The sequence below is a fragment of the Oreochromis niloticus genome, linkage group LG2 (genome assembly GCF_001858045.2).
Source record: "Oreochromis niloticus isolate F11D_XX linkage group LG2, O_niloticus_UMD_NMBU, whole genome shotgun sequence".
Lineage (NCBI taxonomy): Eukaryota > Metazoa > Chordata > Actinopteri > Cichliformes > Cichlidae > Oreochromis > Oreochromis niloticus.
Window position 1 is genome coordinate 22,204,429 of NC_031966.2, and position 24,960 is coordinate 22,229,388.

Below are 24,960 nucleotides of genomic sequence, written 5' to 3' on the forward strand. Positions count from 1 at the left end.
ACACACACACACACACACACACACACACGTATATAACAACAGAACAATAAAAGAAATGTTGCCTGGTCTGATGGGTCTCGATGTTTGTTATAACATTTGGACAGCAGGGCAAGAATTTAGCATAAATACCATGAAAGTATGGATCCATCCTGTTCTAGGTGGTGGTGATGGTGGTGGCACACTGTGGGCCCTTTAGTACCAACTGAACATAGAGTCCATTCCTTTTATGAACAAAATCATCTTCTGCCTGCTTCCAGCACACAAAGCTGAAACAATCTGAAACTGGTTTCTTTAACATGACAATGTACTCCACAGCCACCAGATCTCAGTCCAATAGAGCGCCTTTGAGATGAGTCGGAAGTAGCACCAACAAGTTGTAACTAATAAAGTGGCAGGTGAATGTAAGTTATCCTGTTATTGCTGCTGTCACTCATTTTTCAGAAGCCATAATAAAGTTTCGACAAAGAGGTATAATCAGTAAGTATCAGGTGAAGCTAAACAAAATCATCGGTAAGCTTTTTCTTCTAAGGCATACCAATCTCATTTGCTCCCCCTGATTCAACATTCACGCACGCTTAAACACGTTACATGTACTCACACAGACACAGAAATATAACCCACCAATGAGGGGAACAGAGTCTGACGTGGCAGGCATGATCTCAGCTACCAGAAGCATGAAGACAGTTAGCGAAAGCAGCACAGTGATGCCTTGAGACAGATACCAAGAGAGACACAGTGAGAGAGAACATGAGCATATACATAATGATGCAATCAGGGTCACTGGTGTATGAAATTATTCTTGTAATTACTTATGTATGTAATCAGTTATGTTCTCGTGACTACAACCATTTGTCAGATGGTGCCCTCTCTGACATGTTCAAGGTAGGTTACAGCTTCAAAACTCCCCTACTTTGTAGCTGCTGATTGCTCACAGACAGGTAGCTATTCATCAATGCTCTGCACTGACAGAATGCATTCAGTGTTTTTTTTAAAGTGTCTTTAAATGCATGAATTCATTACAACATTCATTGTGGACAAATATGCTTGTAATGCATGTGAGGGCACCTTGAAGTTTTGATGTACTGTGCAGGGTGTTTGCATTCTTATTAGTTTGAACACTCTCCTTTATTTAAAAACTTAAAGAATTTCTGTTTTGTTTTACTCGACCAATATTCAATATCAATTCTTCTTTTTTGTTACTTATTCACATATGCACCAATACATATCTGCAGTAAGCTAACATGTGTGTTCAGCATGTCCCTCTCACCCAGAGAAATCTTTTCTCCTGAGTCTGCAGGTAAAAGGAAGACCAGCAGGGCCAAGCCAGAGATCAGCACACAGGGGATGAGCAGATTTAGTCCATAATACAAAGTCCTGCGGCGCATGGTGACTGTAAACGTCACATCAGGATAGGGCTCCTTACAGCAGTCATAGTACAACTCATTACGCTTGGCCGGCACACCTGAAGGACACAAACGCAGATATGTTTCTGTGGACTAAAGAGCAAACTTCATTTAAATATGTGTTACCATGTAAACCCAAGCACCATGTGACCATACGACCGGCCAATGGGATTGCAAATTAGCTTAAGCTAATTATTAACATTAAAGCTATTAGCATTTATGTTAATATTTTATACAGTCCCTTCTCAAATAAAACTGTATTAATTCAACCCTGAGAACCTTCCACTGGAATCAGTCTCAGTCAAATCAGCTTTCAACCTCATTATTTTCACTCTGAATTTAAATGTTTAGCAAAATAAAAAAGTAGAAAGTAGCCATGGTTTTCCTGAATTTTAGAATTTTCTCACCTTAAGGTTCAGCTCTAGGGAAGTGATTAGCTCCACTCACATATGGCTTGGCTACACTCATGTCAAAGTGTCAAACTGTTTCTCTCGCATGCCATCTGGTTCTGTCTCACACCCATTTCAAACTAACCTAAACCCCAGAGCCCTGGAACTGGGATCTCCTTCTACTATGTCCCAGCTGGAAACACTCGAGAGGTCTTCCAAATCTTCTTCCATTTCCAGTCTATTCATTATAGTTTATTTTGTTGGCCTCATGTCAGTCTATTAACGGGCAGTGTAAATGTATATAATGTATAACATCTGCTTATGTCTGAGTATTTTAGCTTTTCATTTACTTAAAAGAGATTTAAAATATTGATTTAAGAAAACCTGATGTAACACCTCACTCTTTGGTGACAGATTGAATTAAGCTGCATTTTTTAGTGCAAGGTTCTGCAATGTTCTGATTAAAGAAGCCCTCTTACCCACAAGATCCCACTCTCCATTTGGTATATAAGTGGATGTGTCCACATCGAGCATCTGGAGGTCCAGAAGCCAGCCATTGTGTGTCCATGAGCCAAACTTCAAATCGCACTTCTGCACATCGAAGGGAAACCAACGCACGTCGATGTAACAGGTGCTCTTCAGGATGCCAGGGGGAATATACTGGCAGTTACCCGACGCATTCACCAGCACGTTGGTGTGAAACGTGGCATCAAACCTTTCATCCGCACTGGGAAGAAAGCAGAGGACGGTACTTTTAAAGCATTCATTCATTGCCACATGATAAAATAATCTTGGTGGGGAATGCAAGCGCTGATGGAAAAAGTAACAAGAAGGTATTTCTGTCACATCTGTTTATTTGCAGCAAAAGTGGTGCCAATGTGCCTTTATTTGTGTGTTTTTATTCTTGTAGCAGTTCCTACTCTTCACAGTGGCCCTGAAGCTTTGCTGTGCACTCAGAAATAGCAAATTGCACAATGCCTGTCACTGTTCAAAAGAAGGGTTTACACCTGAGACAGGCCACCAGTCTACCATGGGGCTAACACCTGATACAGTTAATATTGTTTGCATTTTGTGCCAGTATTTGCAGTCTGAAAACTGAAGCCAAGTGCCAAAAACTGCAATTCTTTTAGTGACTTTTTGAGACTAGCTAGTGAGTCCTTACAGACTAAATAATAAAATAACAATCTTTGGCACAGAAACGATCATGATTAGCAACTGATCTTTATAGCTAATAATTTTACAAGGGTATATAGCTTATATAAAATTTATCAACGCTTTAAGTTGAGGCAAGGCTGCTTAAAGGGACAGGTGGATGCACAGATAGGTGGTGATGTAGCCAAGAGCTACCACCTATGTTTGGTCTGAGCATTTTAATGCAATTATCATGCCCCATGATAGCATGATAGCAGCCAAGATGCTAACACTGAAGCTTCAAAATGGGGAGATGATGTATTTGACGTATTTTTCCAGTTTGAGAAAGTCTTTGAATAAGCAAAACTTGAAACACATAAAAATGATTGGATCTGTTTCACTGACAATATTCGCTGTAATGTACCAAAAACAAATAATTTGATGTTACATCTGCAAGTCTAAAAGTGCTAGCACTTGGGGATAGATGCTTACAGTAAAGGAAATGCATGCGCATAACCTTGATTGTACTAAAGCTCTGGTACTCCACTTGAACTCTAATTAAATATTAAAGAGAAGCTCCTCTGGTATTGGTTAGAATGTGAAGTCCTTAATAAAGTGCCAGAGGCAAAACCTGAACTTTTAGAGAATTAACAGTATATGGCAAAAGTCACAAAGCAAACTAAATTCTGAGTGTAGCAGCTAGCTGGAAGAAAGCAATTTATATCCTTCTTCAATACGGCATTTGGATAGAAGTGAAAAAATGAGTCAGCTTAGACCAGTGAATACAAAAAATTCAGTAAAATATATCAATAAAGGTTGAGTCTTTCCCTGTTCGCTCTTGCTGCTCTATCAAATAAAGGGGAAGAAATCTTCTTTTATGAGCTACCAAAACACTAAAAAATTAACAAGACAATACAAAACACACAAAAGTATGCAACAAAAAGAGTGAGAGTTTCTCATATTGCTTCAAATTTCAGCTTCCTGAAAGAAAGGTCTGCAAGAGTGTGAATACAAAACAGAAGTTTTGATCAGAGGACTAAACCTGAAGAAGTAGACAGTGCTGGTAAAAAGTAAACAGCAATAGCCCAAAAAATAAGCCCTGCAAAAGACACTGCAGACAAAAAGGAAGAGACCACTGATGCTGTGGACAATATGACTGGCAAAGGAGCAAATGTAAATGCTTTATTGTACTGTAGTTTTTAAATAATAACACATTTTGATTAAAAAGTGTATTTATTACATGAAAATACACATGTGCAAACTATTAGACACATTGTGTATTTATTGTTGTGAGCTATATTGTTTTAGTTCACACTCCAAACTGCTTAAAAAGCCACATATAGATCTCTACATAAATGCACAGTATAAAGGCACACACAATGCCGTAAAATGCACACAAAAAATAAAGCAATAGGCACACACACACACACACACACACACAGTTCAATCCCCAATGAGAGAGATAACATCAGCGTGTCTGAAATATCCCACAGCAGTATTGAGACTTGACAAAAAAACGTGGCCTGCATTTTAACCAAAGTTTGTAGATGGCTCCTTTTTCTTTGTACCTGCTTCTTCTCAGATTGAGTGATTGACCTTTTCTCTGGAGGGTCAAGTGTTATATTTTATGTCTCTGCTGTGTGCGTCGCTATTAGCTGTGGATCCTGCAGGTACTGAGGGAGGGATGTGTGGGGTTGGCCAAGGTGGAGACACGCAATGAATTATTCAAGCTTTGGCCTTACTTTATCTGGATGTGCGAGCTTTCTTGCAATCAGCGCTTACACACATCGCAGTAGACGATGTCCTGAAGTGTGTGTGTGTGTGTGAGTAGATGCCACAGGGTACACACTTGTCTAATCGCAATTTTTCAATTTTTACTTAAGACACTTGCCTACCCCTTCAGCTTGATTAGAGTTTTTGTTGCATTTCTTTGTCTTATACCTCCACAGTGCTTCCATCAATGGTCACATGGAATTATTAATTTAAAGCATCATTACATGTGGCTCTTACACGATGCACAAGTAACATCAAAGATCTACCAGACCTTACAGTTAAACATTTGTGAGCATATTTGAAGTTTCTGAAACCCTTAATAATGGAGTAACCAACATTTTGCCATGTAAAGATTAGAATTATTAAAACAGCATACAGTCGGACAAGTGATATCCCTGGGAGAAGAGAAGCTGTCACGCTCACATACACACATACAGGCTGGCAAAAGGGCGCTGTGGATGTGTCAGAGTGCAGCAAGGGGGAAACAGAGACTGACCGACAGTGACAATGGTGGCAGTGACAGGTCTCTGCACCATGGGACATGACTCACCCAGCTTTATTCTCACTAACTCAACACCTGACTCTCAATAATAAAAAGTAGGAAGTCTTTTGGATGTGAGGCAGAAAAAAAGGCCATACAGAGTGAACAAATTCTAAATACAGCACAAGAAATGTGCAAACGGTAAATATATTTATATAAAACTATGTAAAATATAATCTTCTGTACCTTAAATGATTACTCTGAAGCTTTTTAAAAGAATAAAACAGAGATACAGAATGTTTATTTCTCCAGAGGAAACAGCTAACACCTTCCCCAAAGCTTTTCTGAAGCTTTTAGTCAAGCATAGTTGAGAATTACACAAGGTCAGTGCCTCAGACTCAGAATGACTGCATGAAGAACAGACCAATCTGTCCATGTCCATTATGTCATATCCCAGAGATACAGCCCTCCACTAAGCAGCCTCGGGGCATCATGACTTGAGGCTTTCTGTTTGACAGCGCTCAAGGCTCCGTGGTTAACAAATGGACAGAATAGAAGCAGAGAGCAAAGTGATGTTAAATGGATTACTTATAAACTTAATTCAAATCATCAAATACAGAAGCAAACAGGACGGCAGAAGACTCGTAATGTTACACAGTTGTATCTGATTATTTTTTGGGTTTTGCATATAATATGTTGTCTGTAATGTAAGTTTAAATGTGTTGTTTTGACACTTACACAAATCATAAGCATTTTAGATCAAGAACTTCACTCCCTGCACAGCTTCATAGGCATTAATACATATACTAATAACACCGCACCTTATTGTTACTCATCCTGTCACCAGTTCAGCGATTTGTGAAAAAATAATATTATATAGATGAGAGAATTGTTTTTTTTAGGTTTCTTATAAACCTTATTATAAACCATCATGAATTTTGAAAACATGCTCATGGGCACTAAAGACAAGGTTTTCTTTCATTCAAAACTTCATTAATTTTAATGGATCAGAGAAACATCATCAAATCCAGCCATCTGTCTATTCATTCAACTCAGCTATCCATCCAGGAAAAAAAAAGTCCACATCCATCTATTTGATTACTTCTCTATTAATCCATATGGTCTGTCACAATGGTGTGTGCTGGATGTTTACGTTTTCTGCCATAACTATGATTCAGTCTGTGTCCTACCTGAATTTGACGTCTGTTATGTTCATCGCTGCAGTTTTCTGTTTCCTCTAATGAGAGAGAGGTCAACAGCTCAAATATTCGACATGTTATAGATCTATTTACTTTATATCAGAGATGTCAAACATATGCTCAGCAACCAGAACAGCCCTGCCACTAGGTGGCTTTGAAAAATATCACAATGGTATGACTATAACGACTATTATTTTATCTGCACCATCAAAGGTCTGAATCATTGTCAGTGTTTCAGCATTTATAAAGGCTTCATCCAAACCCTGGCGTACTACAACGAAACAAGTAAAAGACAAAGCATGAAACAGAAAATAAAGTGTCTTTTTAAAACTTAGTATTTTGTGAATTAACAGAAAAGTTTCCGTTTTTTTCAGAGAAGCCATAGTAGAAGTAAAGTAGAAGTCTCAGTAGAAGAGAAATGCAAATCTAAGTCAATATCTTAACGGTCTCATCTGTTAATTAAAGTTCGGTTTGTATTTTCATGAGGCCAATTGACAAAAAGCTAGTCATTAGACCCACTGTAATTATTGAACTGGAAGATGAAATCTTCTAATTAAAGACTGAAACTATTGCAAAGATGGAGGATAAAAAACTATTTTCCCCAGGCAGGAATGCACAGATATCTTCTGGATGATAAATCCATGACTCGCTGTATAGATTATCCATGCGTAAAATATAATTGTGAGGCAGTGTGAACAAAACAGGCTGACAATAACAAAAGCAATATCAGAGAAATATGAGATTTCACACTGGGAAAAAAATGAGCTGGCTTATCTCATTTTTTGTCTTTCCATTCAGTTCATTCCATATTTAGACAGAATCTGATCTCAGCACCTCTAAACATCATTAAGGTCATATTAAAACAATTGAAATGAATAAAAAAAATTTATGGTAAGCGTTTGTCTAGTAAGTACTTCTTATTTTCATTCTTCAGCTTACAACTTGTAGGGAGGACACCTACACCAAGCATCCAACAATGGTAACATGGAATTATTCATTAAAAGAAAACACAAAGTGCGTCTTTCACAGTGTTCACATAAAAATGAGATTGATTAAGTGCAATAAATTTTGTTCTTAGAGTTATTTAAAGTTATTTAAATTATAAATTACAGATAAATTAGCCAAAACCGGATGACGAGATCTCTTTCTTTATCATATATTTTTGGATTCATTCTATACATGTATATATGTTATGTATATATATGTTGAATATGTTTGTGATGGCATCAGCCACACATAGGTAAAACAAGTCCATTCGTTCACTTTATTAGTTTGGTTTGGAGTTGCTTATTCACTAATATGACTCATTAATCATTTTAATTATACCTAACACTGGGATTACGAGGCGCGCGCATAATAGCATTGTGTGGTTTTTCTAAAAATGTTTTTCTGTTATATTAATTATGTTTCTCTTTCTTTGAGTTACCTGGTTTGGGGGGGTTGGCTGTCTCCTCTCTTTGCAAAAGGTGTGGCTGAGGACTTTGAGAACAAAATGCCTGCTCAGCAGGACCAACCACGTGCTATCAGAAACAGGGGTGTTTTAGCCTTACTTAAAATTCTTCTGTGCTTAGTTAGTGTTGGTGTTTGTTTTTGTTTCTCCCCTATTGTGTGTAAATGGTTTGGTCAAACCATTATAAAAGATACCCTCTTGTGTCTTTGTGATTAGGTCAGTTTGTTAAGTTGAGTTTGATAAGTTGTGTCCACTTTGTTTATATAAGTTTCTGGAAATTACTTTTTGTAGAGTTATATTTAGTTGACCTCTTTTATGGGCCCACTAATTATATTTTTGAATTTTGTCTTTTTTAACTTTTTTTGAGGGTTAAAATAAAGAGAACCACTTTTGAAGACATTTTTTCCTGTCCCTGCTTGGTCCCTCACAATGTTATTCGGCAAACTTTAAGATTATGAGTTAAAATGTTATGGAATAAGTGGAATAAGTACTATTTAGTGTGTAATTATTATATTTACCATACATCGTACGCAGTCTTGGTAGTCTTCTCCCTAAGAGAAGAGGTCGTGGGAATTTTTATACAGATGTTTGTTGTGCATTAGTGTGATGTAAGCTCAGACTCGTGCAGTGTAACCATAGCAACCCTACCAATAATAACCATAATAGTAACTATATTATTAATATTTCTGAAAACTGTAAATTTAGATATTTCCTCATTAGGTACACAAACCCTTATGCTCAACTGTTGACTGGATCTTCATATTTAGCTTTATGTTGCTGTTCATTCATTACCGAGTTCAACAGATTTTTTGATTTCTTAACAGGATCTGTTTTGGGCTTTGCTTCAGCCATTGCTCCGTAAAAACTGTAAAAAAAAAAAATATTTAGGCCATAATATATTAACAGTAGTGCTGTAATGTTACTATCGATATATTTTGTAAAATATAACAGGGAGACTTTACTTTGACAAAGTATGCAAATGTATAGAAAACCCTTAACATGAAACAAAGAGGACAGAACCTTCTGCCTGATTTGTACAGACTGATACGTTTCACTACGATTCGATTAGATTTGAAGAAAAAAAAGTCAAAGAAAAAATATGAAGACAAAACACTTAAAGTGTTTGGTAAAGAAGATTTGTAGCATCTAAGTGTTTTAGGGGAGTGTGTAGCCAGTTCAAAAACAAAACAAGCAGGCAAAGAGAGGAGGGTGAGGAAACATGCTGACACTTTGACAGAGCAGATGGAGTGATTTATAAAGAGCACTCGATGAAAGATGGGAATGATAAAATATGGAGAGAAAGAGCTGATTGAATGGAATGAATTATAGTAAGACAGTGAGTTATGAAAGAGACGTGGAGGGAGACACAAATGAAATGAAATGAAAAGAGGGATGGTGAGACGGGACGGCGGTGAAGGGGTAGGGGAGGGTAAAAGGCAGACATGGGGAAAGAGAGGGGTGAGAGTGAAGAGATTAGGTTGGGTAATCCTGGCAGGTCTAAAAGCTAAGCTTTTAAAATTTGGGTTAATACTCCTAGACCTTTGTTTTGTCCTAATGTTCCATGTGATGTGTGTGCTGGAGGGACTAAAATTATCCATCCCTTCATCTTCTCCTTTCCTTTTAGTCTCAAACTGAACATCCATCTCTCACTCAAGCATTGCAATTAGTTGTTTTGGAGGAAAACAACTGGCCCACATCTCTAATTGGACTGAGAAAGCCTTACACAGAAGCACGAAGTGGATAAGCCAACATCATCAGCCTGACCTGAATCAAAAATGCAATGAGCTCGTTGAACATCGTTTATGAAAACAAGGATTTTGACCTTAGCTCTCGTGTGGCTCTTAATTCATTGAAAACTGCTATTTTTTAACATTTTAATATTTTTTAATATAGTGAAAATCAGTTTTAATGACATCAGTTGCTTTTTATCAGCTTTCGTTCATCGTCATTGACTTGACTGCCTCAGAGTTTTTAAAATAACCCGTCTCCTCCTGTTTTGTGTATTAATGTGTTTGTGCTGCATTTTGATTGAATATTTATCACTTTGGCTCAAACTAATCTGCACAGTTTTGTGGAGATTAAAGGTGGAATTTAATTTAAAAATGGTGGCATATCTAAAGAATTATACAGACGTTTAATTCACTCCTGTCAAAAATACATAGTGCAAGGAAAGATGGCTCTGAGAGGTGAGTTTATTTGTAGTAAAGGGCAGACAGTGTTCAACTGCTCCACAAGAAAAACAGAAAAACATTTTTTTTGAAAAACGCGAAGGTCATATTCTTCTAATACAAGGCTGTAATGAGTGGACAAAGTCAGAACTGACCTGTTGTAAAGAAGGATGTCAGGCGTCCAGACCTGGTCCGAAGGAAATCGCAGGTTTTGCACACCAGGATAGTTTTCTGGATTCCAGGTCAGGTAGATGTCTGTCCAGTACTGAGACAGAAACATACATATTTATAGACTAATTCATTCAGTTATAGATTATGTGGCATTTTTATAAAATGGCATAATTACCCTCATGCACTGCTAAACCTGTAACCTGTCACAATGTAAGAAATAGAATAGCAAAAATGTAAATGGAGCAGACAAGCTACATTAAAAGTCTGTATCTTAAAATAAAAAAAGCATGGGACAGTAAACTAGTGATAATTCTTCCCTTAGCTTTTTGAAAGCTGTTCTATTTCTTTAAATACACCTGGACTTTGGACTTGGGTGTCGACTGTGTCATATAAACAGTATATGCGGGAAAGGCAACAGGACAATGACACAGAGATGCTGAATCTGGCTGCTTGAGCCTTATGTGTTAACAACCTATGTGTTATGTGCCATTAGAAACCTAAACATCAGGTTGTTTTTTCCAAAGACCGAGAATCTGGTGCTTGGGTCCAGGCAGGCTTCCATAGGTGAGCAGGTTAAAGAAGCCAAATTGTTATGTGTAACTGAAAAACACCTATAATGCTGATAATAGAGTTGCCGAAATGAGTCAGACTATTCCAACTTTTAGAGCGTGTGCTATGTTATTTTCAGAGACAACAATTAAGCAAGTATTACAGCACATTAAGTTGATGGTCATGTGCCCCACTCAGACTTTAACTCACCAGCTGCAGCCAGGCATTCGTTATGAGCACTTGGTTCTTCTCGTCCTAAAAACAGAAGTAGAAGAAAGACAAAAAGAGAGTGAGATTTTCTTTTATATAAGAGCGAAGAACCAAAGCAATTCATATTTAATAAACTGGAAAATGCCTTTGTGATCAGCAAGTCGCTGCAGCTGTTTTGCATTTCCAAAGAAGAACCAACCACGCTATGTGAAACTTTCTAGAAGTCATTCTTTGCAATAAAGTGTAGCTCAGTTAAAGAGCTTCATGGTGGCACAGGACTATTTAGAACTTTTCCAAGCTTTTTTATATAACGCTGTGTGTTAAACAGGGCTGATGTAATGTAAAATATCATGCTAGCTCTTGTAAAATGCTGCATGTCATGCTGAAATCAAAGAATGACGAACATTATAAAATAATGAACTTTGGAAATGTTTTTAAAGTGTACATATAGCATTTCTGGAAATGATGTTGCTCATATTCTAGCTGCAGGGTGAAAATTAGCATTTCTGCAAGCATCACTATTCCTGCTCCCTGTGCTCCCTTACTTTAAAGAAAAGGGGATAAAAGTTAAATGAAATTCAAGTAGAATTCCTGCATCTTTTTAGCTTTTTGTCCTCTTTTTGAGTTTGTCAGATAAAAGGTAAAAAACCTTGTCTATAAACAATTTAATGAAACAATCAAAATAAAAATGTATATCCTGAAAAGCTGAATTTGCATATCTATTTGATGTCAGACAAAATTCTTGCAGCACAGTAAACAGGGCCATAATGTACAGAATGGCAATATTTAATCAAAATAAAGTATTTCATGGTCTATTATTATTATTCCAGCAAAAATCAAGCTTTGGGGGCTTCTACTGTATGTTACAGTAATAGTGTAGTATACATTTCCTAGTAATATCTCGGTGTTTCTATCAATAAGTGTTCAGTTGCATTTTCACATCATGTAAAAATCAGACCAAAGCTTCAATGAACACAATATGCCAGTTGCTGTTTGAAGCACCAGCTAAGATGTTGGAGAACTGGAGCAATGCAGGTCTCAGTGGCACGAACTTGTCCAGAGGCCAAGATCACAAAATCACAAAGTTCCTTAAGACCATCGGCAAAACCCTGCTGTCAGGGCTGCTCCCTTGGTTGTTGATTACAGATGAAGTCCACGTCACTCAAGTTAAAAAACTAGAGGATGGTCATATTCATTATTGAAAAAGCATCAGAGACTGCCAAGAGCTTTAAGCAGCTTCTACTTATACAAAAAAAAAAATGCCTTGGAACAGCCTCTCTCAGGAATGACTTTTTAGGAAACTGATAACTTTTGAAGCAGCAGGATAGACATTATGTCCATATGAAGCAGTTCAGCAGACAAAAACTGCACTTCAGTTTGCTGACTTTGCTTGGAAGCTGTAGGATGGATGAAATGGGCTTGGCCCAGACTCAAAGACACACTTTTGACTAAATGTGAGTATCTATTAGCGAAAGACACCACTGAACTAAGAGGAGAAGATGGTGACACATGTCAAAGTATATCAGTAACAACATGGATAGTAGAAAAGAGTGGAAATCAGACTGTTAGAGATAGGAGGAAAAGATAGGATTAGCTTTTCTCTGAAAGTTGGCTGGAACAGTCAAAAATCTTTGTCAGAAAAGAAACGCACGGCGGTGGGGAGAAGTTAATTGACATTCACTCTAGAAAAACTGAATGCCAAACACATCTTTTGTACACTCTTAACTGACGACCCTTAATAAAGGAGAGCCAATCTGATCTGAAAAACAAATGACGTGTAAGTATCTGAGTTCTCAGTTTTTCCATAAAACTTTTTCAGTGATTTAGGAAGCATCACCTCATGACAAGAAAAACAAAAATTAGTGGAAAGACAGACTGAAAGATGATTTTAGGAGGACTGAATTTTTGTTGTTGTTGTTGTGTTAAACTACAGTACTACTGCAGTAAACTACAGTAAGAACAGTAAAATTCTGAATTGTCTGTTTGAAAGTCTTCCTCAGTCTGTCAGAAGCTGTAGATCATCAGAAATCATGTAAAATGGGCAGATCCTTAATATCAAACAGATTAAATAAGAACTGGAAATGCACCAAAAACAATCTAAACACTTTGTCTCAGTAAAAAGCAAGAAGTCCTTTTGAAACTGCACGCTCTCAAACAAGTTGCATCTTTCATTCTTGACAAATACATCAGACATGGCTGTCAGAATCAGTGCATGTAACATGCTAACACTTCCCTAAACTGTCTCCTCTCTGTGGATGAGCTGACTGATAAATGTACACACAGCCTCTGTCGGGTCTGTTACGTTTTTGATTCTTTCTGATGGTTAATGAGGCTTCATTTGACAACCTGCTGCTACTATAATTTACTATTTAAAAAGTCATTAAAGTTAGCAGAAACCTAGACTGATTTTTTGGTCACAGAAAAAAGAGGAGTAAACTATAACGTTCATAAACTGCAAATGTTTAAAGTGCATTATGCTCCCCTCTCACGGAAAAGTCTCCATGAATGTGACACTCAGCTAAATACAAAAATGTCAAAGTTAAAGTTAAAGTAACTAAATTCCACTTCAGGTTTTCCTAAAATTACACACTGAAAACTTCATATTTTTCTACATATTCTTCATTTTAAAATGCCCAAACTAGACACACACACACACACATATATATATATATATATGTATGACATACAAATGAATCTAGTTTTCTCACCACATCTATGATCTGCAGAAGTGTGAGGCCCAGCTCCACCAGGATGGGAGCTGAGTCATTGACCACAGGTCTCTCTAATCGATTGTAGTTAGCCAGCAGCTCCTTGTACAGTCTTCTCTGGTACTCGCCCTGCAAGGACCCTGGAGGACAAAGGCAACAGGAAAAGGGGTTTGTGTTGAATACATATTAAACCCAAAGCGTCGTCTGCTGCATTTACAAAATACTCAAAACAAGAAAACAACAACATATAAGCATGGAGGCTGTGTGAGAAGGAAAGCAAATAAGGAGGTCTATGAGATGTTTTTTACACCTAAGCACCAATAGTTTGCACAAATGCCAGACCTGCTCCACTGCTTACATGCCCTCCACTCTCTACAAATAGTTTCTGAAGGTCACCATGTGATTGATAGGGTGCGTTTTGCATTTTAAGCCATAAATCTAGTGGTAGAATAACAATGTTATGGAGAAAGACTATTTGTAAAAACCCCATCACTATTTTGGCTTGGACTATCCCATTTCTTGGAACATATTCTGTGGTGCATTTGGGCTGAATTCCTAATCCAAAAAGTATCTTTAAAGGTCTTGAGAACCTTTTACCCTTCATTTGCTGGCACCACAGCCTTACTGCCTCATTCTAGAGGCTTTTGATAGTTTCTCTTGTGAACTTATTTTAAATGTATAAGAAGAAGGTGTGTATGTTGAGCCATAAGTTTTGATGAATAATGAATAAATAAACAAGTGCTGACATCTGCATATACATCTGCTGACTGTAACACAAAGAGAGGGTGGCAGAACTGGGAGTTTGGGGGGTCTCGAGGATTAAGGTGATTAGGTTGATGTGTTTGTTGGCCCAGCTTTCGTCACCATTATTGATCCAAACGTCCCATACATGTTTAGCACAAGAACAACCTCACTTTTCACATCAGGAAACTCTGTTAACCTTGAAGTCACTGTTCTGACTGGCTGCAGGAAGATACTCTATTTGGCATTAAAATGTAAAAATCAATCAATCAATCAATCAGATTTTCTGCCTTTATTATTAAACAGCTGGAATTAGAGTATCAAAAATGACTTAAAATAACATCATATGCATGTCCAGTAACTTGATTCAATATAGCATTAATTCTCTACAAATGTGAACATCTGAGGGTTGGTGTAGATGAATTTCATACTGATATTGGATTCCAGCTACAATGAAAATCATAAGCTGAAGTTGTGAATTAGCAGTGATAATACTGGTTCTTTCATTAGTTATATCTTGCTGTGAAGTTGGACCCCTGTTGCCTTCAGAGTTGCATTAATTATTTGTGACATAGATTCAACAAGTTGCTGGAGACTTTCATCCACATTGACGTGATAGCATGGCACAGCTGTGGCAGATTTACTGGCTATTGGATTCAAATTTGGTGGCTGTAGAGGCCGTTTGAGTACAGCAAACTAATTTTTATGTTCAAGAAAGCAGTTTGAGATTATCTGAGTTTTATGCCGCGGTGCATTATCCTGCAGGAACCATTAGAAGAAAGGTATACTGCATACCCTGGTGTTTAAACAATGATGCTCAAATGATACTAAAGGGTCCGAAGTGTTCCAGAAAAATATGCTCCACACCATTACATCACCAGCACCACCTGATCCATTGAGACAAACCAAGATGAATCCATGCTTTTATGTTGTTCATGTCAAATTCTCACCCTACCATGTGAATGTCATAGAAGAAAACATGACTCATAACACCAGACAATAGTTTTCTTCTAATGCCCAATTTTGATGAGCCTATGTCATCAACAAGGCATTTTCTTCCAATGAACTCCTCCTCTCTGGATATTTTCTCTTTTTCACACTATTCTCTATAAAACTGAAAAATGGATATTGAAAGTTATTACCATGTGATCGGCTAAATAGATAAAGGCATTAAGTAGCAGCTGAACAAGTGTACCTAATAAAGTTGTCAATTAGTGTGGTTTTATATACAGGTTAAGTATTGTGCATTTACCATTGTATGCAGTCAGTGTCTAAGGCTAAAATTTAAAAAACACCTGTTAATATTAAATCCCATATATTTTTTATCTTTGTTATTTTTTGATAGTTTGTTTTGTTTGTTTGGGGAGTTTTGGATAAAAACACAACAATTTAAAGGATTTCATTGAATCAATATGTTTGGAATCACAACAATCTCAAAACATGGTCAACAGCACACAGATCATTAAATCCACACATTTTTTTCTAAGGTTTCTAGATACAAAATTGCTACACCACTATAATGTAAACAGTAAAAGGACTCCCTCATATTAACATTCAGAGGGCAGTCAACAGAGAATTGCTGAATGGAGTAATCCAGTGAAACAGAACAAATACATCAGAGACAGGCATGTAGTATGAATGGGGAAAAGGAGAGGGGATTACTGACACAGCCCTGCAAAGCTGTGAAGATGATAGAAGCATGCCTTTGGCTTAGCATGGTGCTGATTGGCCCATTAGGACTGTAATGAGAAGAATTATAGGAGGACAGAGCTTTAGGTCAAAGACAAGAAGCTGCTCAGCACAGCAGATTCCCTCTGACTGCTCCTAAGACGCCTCACACTCTCAGACTTTATGCACCCGTCCACCCGAGGCCCAGTACCTTCTGCTCAAGCGGGATTCATAAATAAATGTTTTCCCCACATAAACATTTAAACTCATTAAAAGCCACAGACATGCATGATGAACCATTATTCACCATTTGTACCATTTGTTTTTCTTTCTTTTTAAAAACGTGTTGGAATGGACTACGAGTATGTTAAAAGTTGGTTTCTTCTGCAAGGACAAAAAGACATTTTAAAAAAATCAGAGCACAACAAAGTATAAATATGTCGATATACGCGCAATAAAATTTGCATGCACACATTCACAACGACTTGAACACAGCCTCGTCTGCAGCTGTTATCCCGCCAATCTCCCTCCTGTGACACTTTTATGTGTTATTACTGTGAAATGTGAACAGAGGGCCAAACAAACATAACTAAACCAATCAAAAAGATTTGAAACCTCAGTCTCTGTTGCTGCTTGTCTCATAAAACCAAGTTTATAAGGAATTGAATAATCAAATGAAATAAACCACTGTGCCAACTTGAATTCACAAACAACTTTGTGCAGCGTACATTAGGGAGGAAGGGGTAGATTCATACCTTTTGTTTTGTTTTTTTCTTTTTAATCATCTCACTAATGAAGATTATATGAGTAGATGCAATGAAGGCATCATTTTCCACCAACACAGCAAGAGGCGTCATCAAAACAAAACAAAAATAAAACGTCCTGCAGAGGGAATGAAAGAAGGAAGTGAAGGGAGCAATGGGAGCTATGTTTCTTAATCACCTTCACTGTTTATCTCAGTATTTTCCAAATCTGCTCTACTGTTTAAATAAGTATAATAGAAAACTGTCTAGAAAGATAATCCTCAAAGAAATAATAATTTTTTTGTTTTGTTTTTTTAATCAAATATCTTTTCTTAGTTTTTTGGGGGGGTTTGTTTGAATTTGAATTAGATTGATTTAGATTATTTTCAATGTTGCTTTCTTTTTGAAATATGAAAGTGAGGGTAACACACTTTTAATTAGGAATTTGTATGAGTGTGGCTTACTAACATTGATGCTAATTATTTTCTCAGATTATGATGGATTTGGTTTCTCACTCAAGTCTTACCAAGGTCAGTACACTATAGTTGAATATATTAAAGAGAGAAAAAATATGTAGAAAATATATGACATATATTTATTGCATTAGTTTGTGATTTCCATGTGGTGATATGATTCTGAGGGGGAAATATAAAAGATTACTGTACATAAGGCAGTTTTAGAAAGTATTAGAGGAAAAGCATCATCATATTAGAATATGTGCAGACCTTGCTGGTCAAACAAGAGAGGTCAATCAAATATTTTCAGTACTAAAAATATTAAATAGTTTTGGTGCTCTACTTGCACTGTGTATAGTGCTGGTGGAGTGCTGCTGACTTCGACTGAGAAAACTGTTGGGCGGTGGAAGGAATACTTCGAGGACCTCCTTAATCCCACTGACACGTCTTCCGAGGAGGAAGCAGAGTCTGGGGATGAGGGGGATGACCCGCCAATTTCCAGGGGCGAGGTCACTGAGGCAGTTAAACAACTCCTTGGTGGCAGAGCCCCTGGTGCGGATGAGGTCCGCCCCGAGTTCCTGAAGGCTCTGGACGTTGTAGGGCTGTCTTGGCTGACACCCCTCTACAATGTTGCGTGGAGATCAGGGGCAGTACCCCTGGACTGGCAGACTGGGGTGGTGGTCCCCATTTTCAAGAAGGGGGACCAGAGGGTGTGTTCCAACTACAGGGGGATCACACTCCTCAGCCTCCCTGGGAAAGTTTATGCCAGGGTGCTGGAAAGGAGAGTTCATGCACTAGTCGAACCTCAGATACAGGAGGAACAATGCGGTTTTCGTCCTGGTCGCGGAACACTGGACCAGCTCTTTATCCTCTCAAGGATACTTGAGGGTGCATGGGAGTTTGCCCAACCAGTCTACATGTGTTTTGTGGACTTGGAGAAGGCATTCGACCGTGTCCCTAGGAGTATTCTGTGGGAGGTGCTACGGGAGTATGGGGTGTCTGGCCCATTGCTACGGGCCATTCGATCCCTATACAACCGTTGCAAGAGCATTGCTGACAATAAGTCGGACTCATTCCCAGTGGATGATGGGCTCCGCCAGGGCTGCCCAGTGTCACCGATTCTGTTCATAATTTTTATAGACAAGATTTCTAGGCACAGCCAAGTGGCAGAGGGCTTTCACTTAGGTGGCCTCAGAATCTCATCTCTGCTTTTCGTGGATGATGTGGTTCTGTTGGCTTCATCGGGTGATGGCCTCCAGCTCGCACTGGAAAGCTTTGTAGCTGAGTGTGAAGCAGTGGGAATGAGGATCAGCACCTCCAAATCTGAGGCCACGGTTCTCAGCCGGAAAAGGGTGGAGTGCTCACTCCGGGTCGGGGATGAGTTCCTGCCCCAAGTGGAGGAGTTCAAGTATCTCAGGGTCTTGTTTGCGAGTGATGGGAGAAGGGAGCCGGAGATTGACAGACGGATTGGTGCACCGGTCCGTCGTGGTGAAGAGAGAGCTGAGCGTAAAAGCGAAGCTCTCAATTTACCGGTCGATCTACGTCCCTACCCTCACCTATGGCCACGAACTGTGGGTAGTAGGTATAGGTATACAAGCGGCGGAAATGAGCTTCCCCCAAAGGGTAGCTGGCCTCTCCCTTAGAGATAGGGTGAGAAGTTCAGCCATCCGGGAGGGGCTCAGAGTAGAGCCGGAAGAAGATGAATGGATGGATGGATGGATGGATGGATGGATAGATGGATGGATGGGTGGATGGATGGGTGGATGGATGGATAGTTTTGGTTTGACTTTTGAGGTTAAGTGACTGAGATATAAACACAAGGTTCATTTTAATTCCATATGAGTCCATTTACACCACTAAACTAAACCAAGGGAAAAGATGAAAAACAAATTACTTTTAACACATATATCTTGTTCTACAAGTCTTCTTAGCAGTTTGCAAAGTTGGGAAAAAATAAGAAAAATGTTTTAATGTTGATCCACGATAGGTCAACTGATATAGAGCTGTTGCAGGGAGATGGGTGTGTTCTACGTGCGTTTGATATGTAGAAATAATTGCAATACTGCAAAATACTACTAATTACTAAGACTACTAAATACTATTACGGAATGGGGTCCTACTTTAATAATGAAGTTCTATCGCCTGCACTGTACAAATATATGCAAATACTTACAGATTTTTACATGTGTTAGAGTCTTAATCAAAACAACATTTAGGTTCATAGTATTTACTTCCTTACTCTCTTTCTGAAAATGTATATATAAAAGAGCATCACTGTGTGTGTATAGCATTCACATATCTATCTTGCATACAGCTGGTTTAGAATCACCAATTAACCTAGTGGGAAAACCCACACAGTAACAGGGAGAACATACAAGCTCCACAGAGAAATGATCTCACAGCCATCTTGCTGTGACATGTCAGCGCTAACCACCATTGCACCAGAAGAAGACCAGTAGGCAGTTTGTGGTTGTTGGGAAGAGAAAATCCTTGCTCTACTCCACTTCACTAGTATGTTACTTAAGGCCCGCAAAAATCTCTGCTGGGTTTTTTTAGGGGGGACTCAAGGGTTGAATGCTGGTGTTATTAATAGAAGAGCCACAAACATCTGCTCTCAGAGCTTGAGAGTACTTTCCCTAACTACAGTAAATGAATTACTTGCCAGTTAAAAAATAAAATTTTTATTAATGTGTTTACTTTTTTACCAAGGGAGGATTTGTTGAAACTAAGCAACATCATTAACATATTTAATTTTAACATATTGTGTCTTTTATACTATGCATGTTATCCCTGCTAAACTCAGGCAGGCTAATGTTATACAACAACTGCCTGCAATGCTCAGTCACTCTAACCCCATAAAGATCACTACAGGAAATGATCAGCCTATGAAAAGGTCACAAAATTATTGATTATTAGCAAAACTTTACAACAGAGAATCTGTTCATTATTTATATGTACATTTAAAATGTGAAGGTCAGACCATTTATAGATATTAGCAGAGAAGGTCAGGAGACAATTGTCTCAGTCTCAGGAACCAAACTTTGAGTCTATACTGCCACTGAAACAAGTAGTGACTATCTCTGCCTCCTTCAGCAAGCTCACAAACACTGGTAGACCACACACTGTTGCAAAAAAAGTCCCTTCATTGTGGATCACTGTGGATGAAAGCATTTTTCAGGGTTCTGTTCGAGTTAAATTCATTGTTGTCAGAAGGACGTCTACTTTACTTCAAACAAAATATTTAAGCAGCCAAGTTTTGAACAAAGAAACATTTTCTTCGAGTTTAACCAAATCCTCTTTTCAGCAGACTTCTGCTGTTAATACTTCTCAATTAAACATAAAACTCTATTTTATTTGGTGAGCTAACTGCAGCTAGTATGAAGAAAGGGGACCCTACCACATCAGAAGGACCTGGACTTTTCCCAGAGGGCAATTACAGAAGTGAGTGAGAACAAAAAAGAAAGTGGGAGAAAAGCTGTGTTGTCATGCTCAGCCCCATTGAGCCCGCTGGAGCCCATTGTAGTTCTATATTTTGCCTTTCTCCCTCCCAGTTAATGACGTTCGGTTTCATCCCATGGCTCTGATGACCTGCTTACCCTGTGTCAGTATCTTTATCACCGGTGAAACACTGAGGCATCCAGCAGGAGATTGCTGCTGACTGACTTTATACAAACAACAACACTGAAAGAATATGCGACTGTACATTTTAGGAAAAAGAGGCTAAATTCCATTAAAAAAACAGCTACCTCTGAGTCAAGTACAAACACCAGACAATGTGTTGTTGATGTCACTACAAGTCTCATCCTCATTTCCACATTAGACACAGATTCCACAGAAACAGGTGATTTTGTTTTTAACTCAGTGCACTCACACGCTCACAATGATGTGTCCACGTTACGATTCATAATGATTTGGCACTGTGAGGTTACCTCGAGGCGTCTGCATGCATTTAGTTCTAATAAGGAAAGCCAGTCTGCTCTTGGTCACTTCAGGGCACCAGCACCCGCAGGGGGAAAGTTTAATGCATTTCACACATTCAAATGGTCTACTACTACAGACCATGCCGATTTTATTTGTGTGGATTTCCTTGACATCAAAATTTATTAGAAGAATATTGGATGTGAGCTCTAGCTCACAGATGACTGTGGAACTGAATGGAGAGGAAATTAAAAATGTGAGACCCATGGAGATGTGAATTTGGTCTGAATATCATCATGCTTTTAATGTTTTTAGCTCTGTGCTGATAAGACAACCTGTCCAGAAATGTGTCACTTGTCTCTCAACCAGTCTGTGTTGATGTTGTATGCGAGCAAAAATTTAGAGCTCTTCAAATACTAAAGAAATTAATAATGATATTGGTGCTTTGTGGGTTGGACTCTTTTATACATAGTCGAAAGAAACACCTTAAATCTGCAGTGCAGATCTTATCTTTCTGACTTCTGGTTCTGGTTATTTTTTAGCTTTGGAATCAGACGCTGCTCAAAACTTTCCTTGGTCTTTCCACCACCTCCACCTAGCTGTAGCTTGCTTCTTTTCCAGTGCAATGATTTTTTTTCAAATTACACATTGCTCGATAAACTAAAAAGTATCACTATAAGACACCAGATTTAAAATTTTGAAAAACTGGGTAATACAAAGGCAACTTTCCTAATATCATCAATGATAAAAGACTTAATCAACGTTATGAGAACTTGTCTGAGGGCTTAAATATAACAGATATTTGTTCCTATGTGATCAGTGAAGCTCAAATTATTAGTTTTAGTACAAAATATCTATGATATCTAAATTAGGTGTTGCAAACAAATGACACTGACTTAGCTGAAAATGGATGGATGGATTAACGGGTGGACGGACGGATGGATGGATGGATTGATGTTGATTAATTCCACAAATACAAATTATCTGAAGCACTTTTGAATGTCAAGAGCAAATCTTTAAAAGAAAATGAGAAGTACATTCTCCCCTTTCTATCCTTTTACTCTTATTTACAGAGAATGAGATGGCGCACACAAAAATATGAACAAAACCGTCCAAATCAGCACTGTCACCTATGCAATTTATTTCCAATCAGCTGCAAACAAATAGCAGAGTCGTTTGAGGCCAAACAAACAGGCAGAAGGTGACCATCGTGAAGTGATTGTGATTTTGGGGTGGCATTTAAGCACATTAATCTTCTCTCTTTCTGTAACACACTCATGCTCACAAATTAATATATACTGAGAAATTCAGCTATTTGATTCTGTCCCATTTGAATATTTTTACTAGGTCAGTGTGTTCAGATGAGGCTTCTAAACAGCCTCATCAGACAGGCTATTCACACACAAACAGCCTGAGGGACACATTCTCTTTCTCGCTGTCACACATACCCCTTAGACAAACACCCAAACAACAGGATTGCTATTTTAAGCAGAGTATTAAATGACCAGCTCTTAAATCAGGGCCCCTGTTGTGGTCAGGTAAACCTATCCACGCTGAGCTGCTTTCCATTGTGCAGCGATGATAATGGCTTTGTTTCTCAGTCCATTTTTTTCCCTTTGTCAAGATAATCTGCCGCAGTCATGAATATTAGATAATCTATTGTGTAGATTACCTATACAGTTAAAAGTGATTTAATTACTCTTATGCTTTGGGCAAATCCAAAATATTATGTCACTAAACTTGCAATATTGACACAGGGCTGAGTAACTTCAGTCATTTTTACACATGCACAGCAGCCCTTGACCTTTTTCCAGCTCAGCTCCAGGTAAGAAAGCAAATATCAGACATTGGATCACGCATTAAATTGTATTTAACCTGCTATCTCCATAGCAGAAAGAACTAAGACAGCACCATTACCAAAACCAAACTGAATGTTTCCTGCAGTGAAAACACATCTACAGCAGACCTACCTGCTATTTACTGCACGTGAATAAAGGACCTGACCAGGCCTGTTTGAAATTCATGTCTGAAAATTGCTAGCTAACTTGAAGTTATTGGAGTGGTTAGTTGAGGGAAAACTAATCAATGGGAATGTTGGTATTTAACAGATAAGTGGTAACAAATGGGACAGAAATGGTGTGTTTAGTATTCTTGGTGTGCCTGTGCTATATCACTGTATCAGCCCCGAGGTTCTGAGGACATGTGCTAGCCGGCTGTCTGTGAGTCACATTTACAACCTGAATCTGAAACTGAAGACGATACTGGTGCTGTGGAAAACATCACATCTGGTTCTTACAAAACAGATGACACCATCAGAGCATATTGACTATTGACCAGTTACTGTAGCACTGGAAAGACTGGTTCCCAGATCTGGGTGCAATGAAGCAATCATATCCATGCTGCAGAGAGTTTAACCCCATTGAGGGGCTGCATAGTGGAGGATGCAGGCCCCTGTGGCACTCCATTGTGCTGTCTCCATTTATGTTTACTATCCATACCTCAGACGTTCAGGACTTTTAGACCTTTTACTTAAGCAAAAGGTAGAAATACTTGTGCCACTCCATCCCTTCCTCATCTGCACATACCTCTGCCTATGGCCTGAGACAGTGACACCCATCATCAGCCTTCAAATGTATGACAGTAGTGAGATGATGCAGCCAAACTGCATCTCAAGAACATTAATCAATTTAAAAGGACTCAAAAGGCATTATCTCTTAATGTCAAAAATGTCTTCAGTATATAATCCATAAGTGATGCAGCAATTGCTATAGACTCCTGCAGCTGGAGTGTAACAGTCTTCATAAACTGTTATTCACATCAGTGATCTTGCTTCTAGACAGACATTGTTCACAGTTAACCCGGGGACTGGTATAGCTGAGACCCTCGAGGTTCTAAATGATGTAACATTAATCCTGGTGAATAAACAGCAACACTACAAAGCTGTAGTAACAAAAGGCTCGGGAAGATTAAAATACAAGTAAAAGGCTTTAAAGACATTCACTTTAGTGTGACTCAACATTAATTTACATGCAGCCAGGTTCTTTCTTTTGAAGTTTATCCCTAAGAAAAAAGCATAAAACATCCACATAAAATCACTCTACACAAGAAACAGATCTATTATTATTTACCGTAATTTTGTTTCACATACCAATCTTGGCAAATCTCAAAAAAGCCAGATCTATTATCCAGTCTGGAACACAAAAAGGCTCTGAACCCACAGTGCCCTGGGACCAGAGTGATGAATCTGGCAAGGACTATGCTGCACAAAGGAACTGCTAACAGAATGCCACTCCCTGAGGGCCCGGAGAGTCGACATCACAACAAATGCTACACATCTAGACCCTTTCTCATGCAAATATATCGCATTAGTGCACTGTATTTATGAGTGTGTGCGGAAGAAACAAATATGGAAAGATTTCCACTATTGAATGAATGTGCAATATATCTGATGCTAAACTCACACCATGCATGTTTTTAGTCCAAAGATGATACATTTGCTGAATATAAATCAAATCTGCTGGCAGCTGGAAAAACAAACATACCAAATCAAAATGTAAACACAGGCTAGAGTGCAAACTATAACACATTCCTTGTTTGCAGTTAGGCGTAACATATAAACATTTAACAAATACTGTATATTTTGCTTAAATAGACTGGGAGGTAACGATGTAGACGGACTTCTCAGCTATGAAACATACTGATATTGTTAAAATGCAATCCGTCCTGCAGATATCAACAAATTATATGTGTGACACAAAATTATACTGCTGCAGCATTGGTAATGAATGCGTAACATCACTATA

General features: G+C 38.3%; 1 protein-coding gene across 2 annotated transcripts in view; it reads right to left on the minus strand.

The window, feature by feature from the left end:
• The window catches only part of LOC100696880 (neuronal acetylcholine receptor subunit alpha-7), a 33,242-nt gene that overhangs the window by 2,291 nt on the left and 5,991 nt on the right, over positions 1 to 24,960 (minus strand). The window contains exons 2-7 of one of the 2 annotated variants that reach the window (XM_005467585.4): positions 13,633 to 13,772; positions 10,925 to 10,969; positions 10,150 to 10,259; positions 2,272 to 2,519; positions 1,268 to 1,462; positions 622 to 708 (exon numbers count right to left, since the gene is read on the minus strand). In XM_005467585.4, the coding sequence (XP_005467642.1) occupies positions 622 to 708; positions 1,268 to 1,462; positions 2,272 to 2,519; positions 10,150 to 10,259; positions 10,925 to 10,969; positions 13,633 to 13,772 (825 nt within the window). The remainder of the gene's footprint in view (positions 1 to 621; positions 709 to 1,267; positions 1,463 to 2,271; positions 2,520 to 10,149; positions 10,260 to 10,924; positions 10,970 to 13,632; positions 13,773 to 24,960) is intronic. The other variant, XM_025911609.1, reaches the window with a different exon arrangement.